Below are 17,616 nucleotides of genomic sequence, written 5' to 3' on the forward strand. Positions count from 1 at the left end.
TCCAAACTTAAGTTTGGAGTCAAACATGGTTCCTAAGTACTTATATGTCTCAACAATTTCAACATCATCTCCATGGATGGTGCTGGCTACTACAAAAAGCTAGCATTGTATGCCTCATCTGCAAATTTCAACATTTCAGAAACTTAAATACAAAAAAAATCATTGTCTTAATATAGGTAATGAACTGGGCAGGTTTCATGGTGATATCTATCAGTTAAAAGTTTTACTCTATTCATTTGTAGTGTCTCCCCTTAAGAAAGTGTTAAACAGTCATTCCTTATCTGACTTAAGCTATTGTGAGCTAATGTTAAGCCAGCAGTGTGCACACCTGCTTTGGTCCAGCGGATGGTGGGGCTCTCTCTGCCTTTAGCTGAACACTGGATTGTGATCTCTTTATCCAGCTCCAGGCACTGAGAAGGCTGGGGGGTCGGGGTGAACTTCAGCTTCTCTGAAACACAAGTCAAAACACCACACACACATTACACATATAGTAAACACAGAGGGGGGGGGGCGGCACATGTCAAAGCCTCTTTTGTGCATCTCGCCCTGCAGATGAAATGACACTAAGCTGACGCAAATCATGTTCAGACACATTCAGGGAAATGTGGCTACATGCACGCACAGATCAGTATTAAAACTGAAGTCTATCAGAGGCTGAGATCATATAAACAGAGATTGTAGAGACAAAACAGTGACATGTCAGGCCTACGCTGATAGGAATTTATCATGGAGATAACGTGCTCAAATGGAGGCTTGAATAAAGCTGCCATGTATGAGTCATATTTCACACCTCTGTGGGTGTCCTGCAGGACGCCCAGAGACACAACATGGACATGCTCTTCCTATTTTAGGAAACGCACACATTCACACTCACAAGCCCACAGGCGTGACCACATTTGTTTCAGATTTTCTCCCAGCGCTGTATTACTCAACAAACCCTGGATGGATTTCACGCATTACAAATCATCTTTCAGTCAGTCTGGGGCATAACTTCAAATATTTGCACAAAGTATAATCTACTGTATATATTGATCAACTGAGTGATTCTCTCACAGCTTACCAAGCACAGTAACTCTAGCTTGCCCAGACAGCCTGCCGCCCACAGTTTTGGTTTCACAGCCGTACATCAGTCCGTCATACACCTCCACATTGTTGATCCTGAGGGTGCCGTTAGGGAACAGCTTAAAACGAGAGTCCTAGAGGGAAAGACGTGAAAGATTTTTAAAAAATTTGCTATGCATGTCAGAAAAAGACTGTAGTAACTGTGTGTGTTTTACTGTGTTTGTTAACTGACCTCTGGTGTGATCATGATGTTGTTGCGGAGCCAGGTGACTTCAGGTTCAGGGTTGGCCTGAGCGTGACAGTGAAGGTACCCTGGTTTACCCTCCTCCAGGTGGCTGTCCTGAGGCCTCATCACCCACACTGGGGCAGCTGTGGACACACACACACAGAAAATGTATAATATAAGTCTGCGGCGTAACTTCAAATATTTGCACATATTTAAATTTTACATTTAAATATATACAGTGGCAAGAAAAAGTATGTGAATCCTTTGAAATTTCCTAGTTTTCTGCATCAATTTGTCATAAAATGTGATCTGATCTGCATCTAAGTTCCAAGTATAGACAAACACAATGTGCTTAACCCAAACACAAACAATTGTCATTTTTTCATGTCTTTGCTGAAAACATCCATGAATCATTCATAGTGCTGGTGGAAAAAGTAAGCGAACCCGCAGGCTAATGAATCCAACAAGAGCTAATTGGAGTCAGGAATTAGAAAACCTGGAGTCTAATCAATGAAACAAGATTTGAGTGAGGTGTTGAGCTACTATGACCTATAAAAACCAATTTCGGAGTTTGCTATTTACAAGAAGTATGTTAACCATGCCTCGCAAAAAAATAGATCTCTAAGACCTACGATCAATAATTGTCGATTTGCAAAAGACCGGAAGGGGTTACAGGGTAATCTCAAAGACTTAAGGTATTCACCAGTCCACAGTTAGACAAATGCCCAGCCAAGATGACTCCGAAGGCACAATACAGATAATCAGTGTGTTGTTTGTGTTGTATTATGTTAAGCATATTGTGTTTGTCTAGAACTGGGACTTAGATGCAGATCAGATCACAATTTATGACAATTTAATGCAGAAAACTAGGTAATTTCTTAGGCTTTGCATACTTCTTGCCACTGTATAAAGTACATGCATAATCACTCTTCATCTACATGGCAGTTCCTTGCAGAAATATAAAAATATTAATGAGCTTTAGTCTAAAAATAGCCCTGACACTGCCTGGGGTTCACAGGGCTAAAGCTGTCTGCGTATGACTCACTGGCGACGGTGAAGGTGACCTCCTGGGTCCTGCGTCCTGCCCTGTTCTGGGCTACGCAGGTGTAGGCACCCGAGTCTCCTTCCTCTGTGGGACTGAAGACCAGATCCAGACCATCCTGGTACACTCTTCCCTCCGTGGGCACCCGCTGGCCTCCTCTCTCCCACCAGACCTCGGGCTCGGGTCTGCCACGCGGGGCCCGACACGGGACCCTCTGCAGGGTGTCCGATGTGAAAACCTTGGACATCTTGGGCACCATGTCGTCTATCTCTGTGGTGGAGAGCAGAGAGTGTGAGAGAATTTCCAGTGTGAAGTTGCAATTTGAATGCGGGAATTGATTTCCATTTCCACGGGACCCCTGATAATCATTCATCTGTCTTTAAAGCCAGTGAGGCATTACTGATTTTGAATTTCATGAGCAGCCCTGAGCACACTTAATTCCAACTCAGATTTCCTGTCTTGTTAGGAAAAGTCCTCTGATTTGCAGAGCAGGTCACAGTAATTAGAGAACAAAGCGCACAGTAGGAGAACTGAGTATATAGGTTGTATGGGAATTAACTCGGGCCTGTGTGAGGTGGGTCATATCAAAACTGGCAGCCCCTATACAGAAAGTGGAATTTGATCTGTGGTACAAAGACTCACAGGACCTCCCACTACTGTGTGGTTTAATACTGTGTGAGTCCCAAATGGAAGTCATTAATACTTTATTGGCCGACAGTGCTCTGAAAGCTGGTCAGTGGCTGCGACCCTCTACGAGTCTAAGATCCCAATCAATTAATGAGAACAGAAGAAAACATGCATTTCTCAGCAGATGAAAGGAAAGTGGAGCTGGGAGAAGGAAGGCAGGAGGGGGGGTGGGGGGTAGTGAACTGAATGAGGTGGAGCTACGATGGAGTGACTGTTTAAACTTGTCCCTAAATACTGAATTCTACTGTGACACAATCCCCTATAATGCCTGCAGGGATTACCATCAGATTAAGTGAATTAAGGTATTTAAATGGAGCTGTGGTTCACTGGGTTAAAACTGCAGATACAGTCGTACCTCGTTAATCCAAAACCCTTGGGGAAAAGGGGCTATTGGAGGGGAATAAAGTGTTCGGAAACACATGGAAATTCCAGCCCTAAGCTTATACAAAATATTTGACTTGCATGCACTTGCATTTCAAAATGCCGGCTGATTAGTAAAATGAGATGATACTACAGATTGTTCCTGCTTTAAGCTCAGGCAGCCATTTAAAAGTACAATGTAGCATTTCAGCCGTAAAAAGGACTAGACTTATGTTATGAATTTTGTTACATTACCCCAAATGTTTCCAACAATGTTCGAACATAGAGAAATCCGTCTATTGTGGAGTCATATCCCCATTGTGCATGTGTCAGTGTTGGGGTTATCTGCCAGAAATTGAGGTTTGTGCCTCGAAGTTTTTAACCCTTTTTATTGACTGAATGGAGACTTATAGGGGCCGGATTCTCAAAGCATTCTTAAGAAAAAAACGCTTCTTAAGCGCCACTTTTTTCTTAACTTTGCTCTTAAGACAAAATTTAAGAAGATTTGGTATTCATGAAGAAATTCTTATCTTTTCTTTAGTTTTTTTCTTAACTTTCTTCTTATTTTTTTTCTTAAGATAAACTTGAGAATAAATAAGATTCTTGAAAACAAAGTTCTAAGATTTCTTTTCAAATTTCTTTACAGCTTTAAGAGAAGCCCTCAGCCGTCTTAAAACAGCTGCAGTGAAAAGGTAAGTCTTATGCTGAATATGTTGATTGAACAAATGTGAATTTATTTGATTTCTTTAATATTTAGTTTAGCCCTAGATATCGTGTTAACAAATTTTGTTAATTGAAGCTGGTCAGAGTATTTTTTGTGTGAATGTATCACATAAAGCTTATTTTGGCAGTTGACATATCATTGAAATGTCCTTTCTACATGTCTGTGTGACAAGTAGGCGTATTCCTAGATTACACTACAATGTTATCTTAGTAAATCACAGAGGCAGTTGTTGTATTTGATACTACTAAATTAATCACTATGAACATATTATTTAAGTAGCACAAGTTACTGAATGAATTGTCCTTACTATTATTACTTTTCGATGGAAGTTCTTTGGCTGGCAGCTAGGGAGTAAAATCCACTAATGAGAGACAGAATGGATCCTTTTACACTCCCTGATCATGTCTTAATCAGACAATATCGGCTCCCTAGGCCTGCAGTTGTTTTTCTGGCGAGTGATCTTAAATTAAAAATACTGAGTGAGAAAACTAAGTTCCTAAGACACACGACAATTCTTAAGAAAAAATGGTGAATAGCATTTAAGAACATTCTTAGGAACATCCTTTTTTTTTTTTCTTAAGAACTTTCTTAAGTTTCATGTTAAGAACACTTTTGTGAATCCGGCCCCAGGATCTTAACTTATCGGAGAAAGTAATAGTTTAAGATTAAGATGCTGGGCTCCAGCCTTCCGGTGGTGTGCCAAACTGCATGGGAGAAACACAGATTTTTAACTCAAAACTGCTCTATTCAATGTTAAAACGTTTTATCACCTTGTCCTTTTGTTTTGGAAAGGAGGAGACCTCTGCGGATAATTCAGCTCCCACTAAAAACTATGAACAGGAAAGGACATCTAACTGGGAGTGCAACAATGGCATCGCTCCATTTTTGTAATTACTTAGATTGAGACCCTAAGCAGCAGAAAATTACATATTGCACCTTTAAAAAGTTGTTTTAAGGATTACTCTATGAGTCACAGTTCCACAGGAAAAAGCAGGTGTTGTTATGTGTAATATTAAAACAACTTTGATGTGTCTGGACTTGCACATTACATTGTTTTCCCTGTGTGTGTGTGTGTGTGAGAACCTAGCCTTCATGCACAACCACAATGTCATACTTGTTATAGTTCTGCTGTTTTTTTTTTTTCATTTGCAAGCGGTTTAACACACCTACCCATTTGGAAGTAGTCATTTCTTACCAGTAAAGTTCTATTGATGTTGGATGAAAATCACAGGGGAAGGTCTAATGACATTTCACAAGCTCATAATTACACTGCTCGTTAACCAGTTTGAGTCATACTGGTGTGTTATCTAATGCTGCTTCTGCTGCTTGTTCAGCCAGGTGCTGTTACACTTTGAGCTAAACAACTTTGGCAAACGGCCGGACTGTTGGGAGGAAATAATATAGAGGGGAAGCAGGAAAATGCTCCGGAGCTGCGTGTGTAGTGGATACAGCTGGGCCGGATGTCAATAAGGGAATGTGATTATCATTGGAGAGATCTGGCTCTAAGTGAAAGAGCCAGGAGAAGAAGAAGGGAGGGGAGAGCAGAATGAGATGGAGGACGGTATAAATATGTAACCCGAATGCCCCTCTCACTCTCAGATTACAGAATCACAGGTGTTTATCTCTCACCAGTGCAACAACTGCAAATATGTGCGAGTGTGTGTGTACCAGCTATGAGGAGGGAGGCTTCCAGTGTAACGGGGGACCCTCTGAGGCCACGGCCGATACACTTGTAGGTCCCCGTGTTCCTGGGCTTGACTTGCGTGATCAGCAGCGTGCCGTTGGATAACAGGATCACACTGTGGAGAAGAAACAGATCAAACAGTTTACACGTCAAGCTCCGCTCCTCATACTGTCGCAGCTCTGACCAACACACTGTCACACATTAGGCACATCAATAGCAGCACATGCTCTCCGCACACGTGTTACTCCCACAATCAGATCTAGCTCACACGGCATCTGAAAAGAATTCTTAGCGTTTGCTTTGGCCTGCTGAGAGCCCCAGATGGAGATACACTGCCACACAGGACAGTACAAGTCCCAGAGTGCCACATAAAAGAGACTATTTTAGCATAGGCCTACTTTTTGCTGTACTTGGCATGTTACCTGATGCTATCAGAATTGGCCCGGTTTGCTAAACCTCAGCCATCTGCTGCCTTAAATAGGTTAAAGTAAATGCTAAGTATTGAGTTGGTCGAGCTGCGCTGTTAATCTAATTTTATTTCCAATTACGATTTTGGCTCCCAGCATATGAAAACAAGATAAAAGAGATAAAATGATTGTCGTGCCGTATTCCTTTTCACAGTGCTGCTCTTGATTTATCATGCGTTATTAATCCAGCGCTCCATTCCCTTTATAGCTGTGTGCTTTCCCCTGTTTTGTTGAGTTACTGACCTGAATATGTTGAATACAGTTAAAGAAAAAAGTTTTATAAATGTTAAGCAGTTGTCAGTATGTTGAAGCAGTACACTGTAACAGATTTAATGTAATTTATTTTTATTTATTCATTTTTACATGTTTAACTTTAGGTGGAAGTGCACTTTAAATAAATAAATGTACAGCATCATATATTTTCTCTTTTTTAAATTTATCCATTTTATTATTTTTTCAGCTAAATTATATGTAATTTTCTCGAAAATCCACTGTTAAAAATACATGTCTTTTAAAAAAATGCAATGACTTATTTTAATTATTTTTGTTATTAATTTTTAGTAGTTTTGAGTAGGTCGGGGGAGTGCACTAGGATTATAACATTTTAAATGTATTTATTTTGAAAAATTCATTTTTATTCATAGGTTTTACATAATTTTGGGGAAATATATATTTTTTTACTTTATTTATGTCTCATTTTTACATAATATTTTTTATTAGTTTTCATTTGAATTGTTATTCAAGTTCAAGAAAAAACAGACAAAGGCAATTTTTTTTTAAATAATTAGAAGTTCAAAAAAAATGCTTTATGATCCAAAGTCAATAAGTAATATTAAAAATTAAAATAATTGTGATCTCAATTTGACCACCATGACTGATTGTGATTGAAGCCCTAATAGCTGGTTAATTTGAAAAAGTCTCATGCTTTTCAAAGAACAGGACTGACGGCTGGCCCCCGGCATCTGGCAGACTGAAGGGAGTATCAGTACCTGTGATGGACGCCATGAGAAGTAATTAAAGACTGACCTTAAGCCAGCTTCAGGGCTGACAGATAAGGAGCTGCACATCCCACACAGCACAAAAAAAAGCTCAGCAGACCAGACAACTCAACAGCTCATCAAAAAAACATTATAAATCTCATGGGAAAAGGGAATATGTAAAGCAGAGAGGAATCAGGAAAAGGTGCTGCTGGATACATTTAGGATGCTGTGGAATTCCAGAGAAGAGTTTTCCAAACGCAGGATTCATCCAGGACTATCTGGCTCTGCTCTGGATTCCCTCAGGAGGGGGGATATTTCTGTCATCTCTTCTTCTCTGTTCAATAGTGGCAGGGAAATGAGCTTTGGGAGCTTGTGTGTGTTTCCACCCCGAGAGATGGAGAACAAGTCTGTGGAACATTACTTCACTGTGAGGAAACTCTAAAATAACCACAAAACAAAATGAACAAAGGCAGAATTTCTTTTTTAAAAGGCAATCATCTTCCAAGCTACATGTGCAGAAAGAATTGGTTTCACTTTTTCCCCTCCGGAGTTGGTTTGACCCACGGGGCAGAATTCTCTCTGTCTGCAAAAACAGCCTGGAGCTTACGCTGGTATATATATATATATATTTTAGTTTCCCCACATATGAAAAACAAACTACGTCAAATATTCACACATAATCTAGAGGTGGGAGTTTGTCTAAACAGTGCAGGTGCAAAACAGATGATATCTCCTGCAGAGAGCTGCATTCCTCTGGCGTTATATAGCCCAGATCAATAAACACAAACACACAGGGGCGGCAGGCTGCCTTTGAATACCTTAACCACAAAGGCCGGCTTTTTAATGAAACAATCTGTGTGTGTGTTTTTATTCACGCTTAGTACCCATCCATCTGTACTCCTGCTGCTGAGTCATCAGTGCCTAGGTGACTGTACAAGCTCATTACACAAGTGACTAACTATTGATGCTGAAGTCCTTCTCTTCTCTCACTCACTGAACACAATAATCAGTTGAAAATCGAAAAAACCAGGCTCCCCATGTGGAACAGCCGGCCTACAACGTGTCTATGTTTAAGCATGAGGTGCTATGAACCCTGAGGGGATACTTGGCACTTGGTATAGAAATTGGTTATTATCTAGTGCTTATGTGTTTATGGGGAACATGCGTGTAAGCCGACTTGTAGCTTGAGGGGTTTTTCCGCTCAGTGCGTAAACACCGGAGAGCTGCTAAGTCTTTTGTGATAGGCTGCAGAGTAAAGGCTGTGTTCAAGTGATCTATAGTAGACTGCAGAGAAACTTTACAGCGCTGTGTTCCAGTAATAATATTCCTTAATGTGGCATTCATCTTGAGTTGTAACCGAGAGCTGAGGGTTCCACCTCATTGGGTTCAAAGGAACACCCGATTGTGGCTGGAGCTTATATAATGTTAAGTAAGGAGAAAGAAGAAGTGGAGGGAGAGGGGAGTCTGAGATGTATGATGAGAAAGAAAAGACAAGAGGGGAGGATTTAGCTCTCCACATACCGAGACTTGTTTGCCAGCAGCTCGTTTTCGTGGTACCACTCCATCGTCGGGGCCGGCTCGGCCGTGAACTGGCAGTGGAACGCCGCCTCCTCGTTCCTCAACACCACCTGGTCCTCTGGAGTTACCACCGGCCGTGGAAAACTTTTATCTGTTAGAGAAGTAGACAAACATCTGCGTGATTGCATCTGCAGGCATCGGACCATCAAGTTTCATCTGCGTGCGTCGTGGCGATCTGGTCCAGGCTTTATCAAAAGCCGTCAACAGCAGCGTGGGGCTGGTTGTGCACGCTGCCTTCAGGTGGCGGTGTGTGTCAACACCTCAGGGGCCCACAGGGAGACTTAATGAGGTCAGTGAACAGACCCTGAAGCTTATCTGGACCATCATCTCCTCTTTTTTTTAACCTCCTGGAGTGTAGAATCACACACAGGAGACCATCTCTCTTTTCTGTGAGATAAACCAAAACCACGCTATCGCAGTAAACTGAGGGTAGAATAAGAAAAACTCAAGTGGGGTTGAAAATCTGGACACGATATACAGTCATGGAAAAGATTATTAGACCACCCTTGTTTTCTCCTTGCTTTCTTGTTCATTTAATGCCTGGTACAACTAAAGGTACATTTATTTGGACGAATATAATGACAACAACAAAAATAGCTCATAATAGTTTAATTTAAGAGCTGATATCTAGCCATTTTTCATGGTTTTCTTGATAAAGATTTTGGTTATTATCAAGAAAACCATGGAAAATGGATAGATATCAGCTCTTAAATTAAACTCTTATGAGCTATTTTTGTTGTTATCATTATATTTGTCCAAACAAATGTGCCTTAGTTGTAATAAGCATTAAAATGAAATTGTGAAATTGAAGAAAACAATGGTCTAATAATTTTTTTCCATGACTGTACAATTCAAAGGGTAAACTGTGAATAAGATTGGTGATTTTGTATTTTAAAACAGTGCAGGTTGCAGTTTAAAGCAGTTAAGAATAACTTTTTCTTAGTGTTTTCTTGCACACCAGACTGCAATTAGAAAACTTCTTTTTTACTGCAGCAGGGTGTGACGGTCTGGCCCATTCAGTCCTGGTTCTGGTTCTTCCATGCTCCACTTCCCTCCAGCATGCCCAGCAAAACGGCCAGGGCCTGCAGCAGTATGGTGATGAGGTTGGCTCCCAGGAAGCTGATGGGGCAGAGGGTGAGAGCTCTGCTGCTGACCAGTGGAGAGGCCACTGGTGTCTGCCACAGGGCTTTATAACTATATAGAAACGCCAATTTTCTTGCTGATGGCCTCTTTTGCGTATGTAGGTCATATAGAGGCATCAGCATTGAACTGAGACAGTTTCAGAACCAGTTTAAAGTTCCTTGTAACTGCTTTAAATCAATTTCAAATCACCTTAAAAATGCTGCAAAGTATTTTCATTTTGTTCAAATTCTTTTGTCTTTTCTCTCCCAGCCGCCCTGTAACACTGGGCTCTGACCTGCCAAAACCAGAGATTTGGTACAGTACAATCTAGTGGAGGAGTAATTACCACAAAAAACCTCAGACATTGTTATACTCCAGATACAAAGCTGAAGGGCGTTGAGCTCGATAAAGAAACGGGAACATGAAAATACCCTTAATCCAGGTTTACGTGTGTGAATATTTCAAATCTGCACGGCTAATGGAGGTATGGTGCCAGAAACAGCATTAGGACGCAGCTACCGGTTTGTGTGAAGAAAAAAAAAAAAAAGAAGGCGTTCAGTCAGATCACACCTGGCCCACCCAGGAAGTCGGTGGGATGGCCTCATCTTAAAGAGCTGTGACGGGGCATTGAAAATCTGTCTAAATCTGTCAGTCCTTTCCTCAAGGTGAAGCCCTTTAGAGGAGCAGAGGGTGGCAACATGGTAACTGGAAACTCAACAATTATCCATTCTTTATCCACACAGGTGCTAAGCTAGCGTGTCTGTGTTGCAGGTGGCTAATTAGAGTGGAACGGGGCATCAGGTTTCACGCACAGATGTGCTGCTGTATGTGCTAACTGTGGTGTACTGAGGGGATTATACACAGGAGAGGCGCACACATGCAGAGTAAACAACATAAGTCATGTTGAGAGCAGAAAAACAAATAAGCTCCCTATACAGCACAGTACAGCAAAGTGTCTGTAAAAGCTACAGTCACACAGTCAGATCAACAAAACGCTGCTGCTGCTGAGGGAGCTGATGTTGCTGTTCGCTCTGTACATGTTTATGATGTTTCTGTTTGCGTGGGCGGCGGAGGAGGAAGGTGTTAACACACTCTCTGGTAATCACATTAGGAACCCCATCACTTTCTCTTCCGGCTCTTTCTCTCAATGCTAATGGTTTGTATTCCCACTCCTCCTCCTCAACACACTTCCTGGCAGGTGCGGCAACGTGGAAAGATTCACTCAAATTAAATTTAAAGCAAAAAATGGCAGTTATGGGTTTTAACTAGGGAGGAGATTTGCCGTTTTTTCCCCTTATATGCATTATTGGAAAATGTATATATTTATATTGGTGGGCCAAAACAAAACAAATGTTACCCTGGGGCTTTAGAAATTGTGAAGGGCTTTTTATACTATTTGACTTTTTATTTCTTCAGTGTTTTTGTTTGGAAATGCTGACATAACCTAGAAAAGTGTAAAGAAACACCCAAATTATTAATTTTTCAGGCGTTGTTGTAGATACAAATTGACAAATAATAGCGATGAAGAAAAATGTAATTAAAGTTATTGGTATAGAAAAGCCATAGCTACAAGTATATGAAAGAAAATAATAATAAAAAAACAAATCTAAGCAGTTTTATTTGTTAAACTATACCTACTGTGGTCTACATGATTAAATATTCTACATTGGGGGAAACTGCTTAAGGGTATCAGCAATAGTTTTACTTTTTAACAAAACCAGATGAAGAGGAGTTTGTTTCTGGACCCCCTAATTCAGTTCTTTATCTATTTTACTTTAAAATGTATAATCAAAATGTGTCGCTTAATAAATCAATAATGAAATTAACAAAAACTTGCAGCTCTAAAAGCAATTGAAGAGTGTCAGGAAAGTGTTTAAAAAAAAGAAAATGTATATGTTAAAACACACTGTTGTATAAGGACACACACCTATAATTTTGAGAGTGAAGTTGCTGTTGCTGCAAACGTGCCCGGCTGCATTCTTGGCACAGCAGTAATACAGGCCGTTGTCATCCGGACTGGCACTGTCGAAGGTGAGCGTCCTCTCCTTGTTGTTGATCTGATGGCTCTTCTCTGTCAGCTTCACCCCGTCCTTAAACCACTGGCACGTTGGCCTGAGAGCGAGAGGAGGATTAAAGAGGAGGCGTGAGAGAGGTTTGAGAAAATGGTGGAAGAGCCGGTTGATTGATGAAGCCAAAAAAAAGAAGAGATACAAAGTTGAGGAGAGGGGGGAAAAAAGAAGAAGAATAGGCAAAGAAGGACATAAGGGGCATGAGAGAGGCCAACATGGACAGAAGAATGTTTTTTCAGTACAGTCTTCAACATGATCCTTAACCCTGTGAGTTTGAACTGAAGGTGACAGGGGAGAAGACTCACCGTGGGTGTCCGTCAATATGACAGCGCAACGTGACCGGTGCAGAGCCTCAAAACACTATGCAACTGTCTCATGGCTACAAGTTGCTGCAAACAAAGTTAACTTCCTTCATTCAAAGTTAACAGTTATTTTAATGTACATAGTGCAATGATTACACATTGCTAAGCCTCTATCCTGATTGAGAGGTTACCACCTGTTAATCACAAGGTAGCCACATCCTATAGCATACCCTGCTGTATCGTCAATTTTACTCTAAACTATACCATAATTTACAAAATGACAACATGCTGTATTGAAGAAGACTTGAAACTAGCAATTTAGACCATAAACTCATTAGGAAAAAGGTTATTGAGGTGATAAATTAAGTGAGAAGTAGGGTCATTTCACTTATATTCAATCATACTTCTTTCTGCAACCAGTGGAGTTGCCCCCTGCTGGCCATTACAAAGAAGGCAGGCTAGGTTTACTTTTCACACCAATTTTTCTACACAGTCTGAAAGAAACTTGCTTATATATTGATACAAAAAAACTCCTGCTGCTGACCTACATTTAAGTCTCCTGAATGAATAAAGACATATTTAAGTTATTTATGGAGTCGCCTTTGGTTAGTGACACCTTCGTTGAACTGAAGGTGACAGGGGAGAAGACTCACCGTGGGTGTCCGTCAATATGACAGCGCAACGTGACCGGTGCAGAGCTCTCGATCTCCCCTTCTGAGGCGGGCTCCTTCAAAGTCACACCACCACTTTCCAACCCTGCAGAGGAAGAAAATCAGAGGAGAGAGTGAGCAGGAGGAGGGAGGGAGCAGGAGTACTACCGGAGGAGAAGGACAGGAGGAAAAATTGAGTTAAGTGGTCGTCCTGTCATCTGTCCGCGTGGAACACGCTGCGATGCTAATGGGTGCAGAGGGGATGAGGGCAGAGTCGGGCACATCGCTGTGACAGCACGGTGACTCATGCACAGAGACAGAGCAGGGAGCTACCACATCACTGGGTCAGCTTACATCAGCATACCGCTGTACTGCACTCACAAGAGAAAGCTGGGCCTTTACTGTGCTTTTTATGGACATTTAATGGACAGTTCATTGGCTTACTCTGTTAAAAGGGCTACTCTGCTGTCAGAGCAGCCCATAAAAACAGACAGAAGGGAAATGAGCAACAAGAAAACAGTGAACATGCTTTCACTTTAGCACCTCGCAATGATCATTTCAAATATGCTGGAATAGTGCATCCTTCAAACCTGATCAGGTGCGTCTAAAGGGATGACACGCATCACTCACACATGAAATCTGATCAATGGCGTCTTGAGTGGCAGATGAACAAGAGAATAAATGAAGGAAACAGATGGCGGGGAAATTGATCCACAGTTGTTCCCTGAATGCATCATGGTGCAGTGAGAAATGAGGGGGAACAGTGTGGTTTCACCATTAAAGGGGTGACCCAGTACACTGGGAAATATATATCAACTACATACAGTATGTCAAGAAATCATCACAGCAGCAAATCATTCCTGTCTTCTCCAGAGAGAAAGCCAACATGTGATCATTTTTCAGTGCCTGAAAAGGGAGACAAGTAGATATAACTCATGATGTGCTGAGGCATTACATCCCTTAGGCAATAAAAAGGACTTTGGTGGCTCCTGTAAGTAAAGCTTTTTTGGTGTAGCCAGAAATTCAGTGTCAAACATGAAAATAAAAGCTTGGGTGGAGACACAGCAGACTGTAAAAAGGAAATTGACATTGCCATTGTAACTTCACCCGTTGGTTTGTGGACTAAAGGTTTGAAGCTAAAAGTCTTGCATTTTGGTCATCACCATCTTGGAGCAGGAAGTGACCATATTTGGATGAGAGCGTGGATCTGACCGAGAACCTCAAAACACTATGCAACTGTCTCATGGCTACAATGTGCGAAGTTGTTGCAAACAAAGTTAACTTCCTTCATTCAAAGTTAACAGTTATTTTAATGTACATAGTGCAATGATTACACATTGCTAAGCCTCTATCCTGATTGAGAGGTTACCACCTGTTAATCACAAGGTAGCCACATCCTATAGCATACTCTGCTGTATCGTCAATTTTACTCTAAATTATAATACCATAATTTACAAAATGACAACATGCTGTATTGAAGAAGACTTGAAACTAGCAATTTAGACCATAAACTCATTAGGAAAAAGGTTATTGAGGTGATAAATTAAGTGAGAGTAGGGTCATTTCACTTATATTCAATCATACTTCTTTCTGCAACCAGTGGAGTCGCCCCCTGCTGGCCATTACAAAGAAGGCAGGCTAGGTTTACTTTTCACACCAATTTTTCTACACAGTCTATGAAAGAAACTTGCTTATATATTGATACAAAAAATCCTCCTGCTGCTGACCTACATTCACCTACATTTAAGTCTCCTGAATAAATAAAGAAATATTTAAGTTATTTATGGAGTCGCCTTTGGTTAGTGACACCTTCGTTTTGTCTGTAAAACACACAGCCTCAGTGCACCCTGCTGGAATTCCCCTTTCCCCTGCTGAGTGTGTTGACTATACAAATACTTAATGCTCGCACTGAAAGAGAACCTTGGCTAATAGTTATTTATGTGATGATATATAAGCTGCGGTTGTGTAACGTGAAGAAACTGAACAGCCGGCATGCTCGCTGAGTGCCTACACAACATTCACTGAGAGACTGTTTGTTTACGTTGCTCTGGTTTATGCATGAGTCCATGAGGGGTTTGTGTGTGCGTGTGTGAGTGTGTGTGTGTGTGTGTGTGTGTGTGTGTGTGTGTGTGTGTGTAAGACATTCCATCATGTGCGGCTCCATTCCTATGGCCTGTGGCTGAATACTGCATCTCGCTGTTGTTTGGATCATCTATGAAATATGCATGGCATGAGCCTCCACCTGAGAGAGCGGTGGAGAGGAGGGGAAGCACCACTGTGAGGTCAGAGGGGGCGCTAGAGGAAGACCTGTCATGCTGAATTACACGAGAACATGACATTACTCTGCACCCTGGAGGATCATGGGAAACTGTCTCTACGGCTACATGGCCGCCTGCTCATTAGCTCCCTTACACGGATGCTCCAACAACCGTGAGTGTGTGTATATCACGCTACATTGGCTCAAATGTGTGTGTTTATGTGTCTGTTAGAGACTTATGTATGTGGCAGTGAGAAGTAAAACACCCCCCAAAGCATGTATGCAAATTCACTCAAATGTCTGAGAGAGTTGTGCAGAAGGTGCTAATTGGTTGGGTGTCTCTGTCAAGGTCGTTCCAGTCAACAGCTACAGTAGCTTAGTGAGGAGGAGGAGGAGGTGATGAAGGCCATCCCGGCTATGGGGACCTGGGGCCAGACGTTCAGACAGACCTGTTATTAGTGTACTGGAAGCAGAACGGGGCCGACAAAACCAGACGGGAAACGGTGAGTCACTGAGGAGGAGGAGGAGATGGGAAGACCAAATATGATGGAACAAGTATCATCTGCAGTATGACTAACATTTGCAAATATAATCAAATTACTTGTTGCAACCTGCCTGGAGTAACAGGTGGGTGTTTCCACTATCAGGTGGTGTCAAACTGTCAATCTCAGGAGACAGGGCTCAATTTTAAAGTTAAGTTAAGTTCTGTGCTACTTTAACAGACTCCATAAGTTTCTGTGCGGCTTATTATCATGTTTTCCTAATTCTGTGTAAAATAGAAGCATCCATATGCTACTAATAATGTTAGTAATCAGGCACAGAACATTATTTACAATAAATGTTATTATATTATTACTTTTGTATAGTGAGTTGTTCTTAAGTATTGTAGGATCATATGTAATGGTCAAAACGTATTGTGCACATTTCAGTGGCATTTAAAATATGATTTGGTTATTGAAAAACGTGATAAACGATTTCAAATGGCTCTTATGTACCAGAGGTAGGACCAAGTGATTGCTTTACAGGTCACAAGGAAGTCTCAAGTTTTTAAATTCAAGTCCCAAGTCCAAAACTTAAAGTTTCCAGTCCTTGACAAGTTACACTGCACTCTTTACAGAGTAGAATATCCTAAAATTACAGAAATCATAAATGCTTTTCAAAATTTGTATCCATCTGTTAAAATCACATATAGCGTGGTTTTGGGGAAGGTATCAATTATTTTCAAGTCAAAGGGCTCAAGTCCAGGTGAAGTCAAAAGTCACTGGTCCAAGTCGAGTTTTAAGTCTTTTTTGATTTTGTTGGGTCAAGCGTAAACTAATCAATCTTGTGTAGAATTTTTTTTTTCTAAAATGTCAAACCTTTAATTTAACCTTTAATTAAAATTTGCTCAATTTGGACTTTTAGACTAGCTGACCATTTTATATTCAGACTTTGGTTTAGGCGTCAGGGAAATTAGTTTGGAATATCCCGAGTGTTTGGTGTCATTCTTGGGAAAACCCCTCAGACAACTTTTTACATTTGCAAGAAATATTTTACATTCCAGCAGCATGAGTTTAACAGACAAGCAAAAAAAGACGTTTGTTGGTAGGTAGTGAGAGCACGCAGAGACACCGTGGCTGAACTGACACGGACAAGAACTTATAATAACATATAATAGAAACAAAATAGGACACACTGCTTGACCTCTTGACTTGACAATTAGTGGAACAATAAGCTCTTATCGACACACTGCCTTGTGACTGTCTAAAGTTTCTGCCACTCCTCGCCTATTTTCTCCAGCAGGTTTAAATCCAATTCTTGGTATTATTATTTAATTTCCAATTTGACCTGGATTTTCTGTCAGTCACACATTCTAACCCTTTGCGCCGCTCATAGCTCCATTCACAGTTCAGGTTTCTCCAGCTGTCCACCCGACAAACAGAAGGCGCTCTTTCATAACCTATTAGTGGCAAATACTTTCCCATAATCCCTCTCAGAATGCATGACTAAGTGTTGGAGCAGGCCTGCCAGCTAACGCCATAATTAGGGGCGTATAATGATTATGTTGGAGGCAGAACAGGAAGTCCTATCAATGCGGGGATGATAACAGATGAATTGTAAGGATATTGTCGAGGCAGATGCTTGGACCATTCATTCCTCACTGTGCCAAAGGCAGCTGTGTGTTTGTCTGTTTCACTCAATGAGCTGATTTGTTGCCATGGAGAAGTGTTTCTGCAACAGAGAGTCAAGGTGGATTGTGTTTTCCAGGGGAGTGCCGGGGATACGATTTGACTGACAGCGCCATATGGGCACGGAAAGAGCTAAAACATGTGGAAGAGCGAATTCATATTGTAAACTTTGTGCCCTAGGAGTCCGTCACGCAGTCCTGGGAACAGCGTGACAGGCTCAGCTTGGTGTTTTAGAAGA

General features: G+C 41.3%; 1 protein-coding gene across 2 annotated transcripts in view; it reads right to left on the minus strand.

Moving 5' to 3' along the window:
* Positions 1 to 17,616, minus strand: part of ptk7b (protein tyrosine kinase 7b) — a 101,278-nt gene that overhangs the window by 12,265 nt on the left and 71,397 nt on the right. For both annotated transcript variants that reach the window (XM_059359768.1, XM_059359767.1), the window contains 8 exons: positions 12,957 to 13,059; positions 11,860 to 12,044; positions 8,754 to 8,901; positions 5,770 to 5,900; positions 2,334 to 2,600; positions 1,295 to 1,431; positions 1,061 to 1,196; positions 329 to 448 (listed from right to left, as the gene is read on the minus strand). In XM_059359768.1, coding sequence (XP_059215751.1) covers positions 329 to 448; positions 1,061 to 1,196; positions 1,295 to 1,431; positions 2,334 to 2,600; positions 5,770 to 5,900; positions 8,754 to 8,901; positions 11,860 to 12,044; positions 12,957 to 13,059 — 1,227 coding nt within the window. The remainder of the gene's footprint in view (positions 1 to 328; positions 449 to 1,060; positions 1,197 to 1,294; positions 1,432 to 2,333; positions 2,601 to 5,769; positions 5,901 to 8,753; positions 8,902 to 11,859; positions 12,045 to 12,956; positions 13,060 to 17,616) is intronic.

Source organism: Centropristis striata, chromosome 20 (genome assembly GCF_030273125.1).
Source record: "Centropristis striata isolate RG_2023a ecotype Rhode Island chromosome 20, C.striata_1.0, whole genome shotgun sequence".
Taxonomy (NCBI): domain Eukaryota; kingdom Metazoa; phylum Chordata; class Actinopteri; order Perciformes; family Serranidae; genus Centropristis; species Centropristis striata.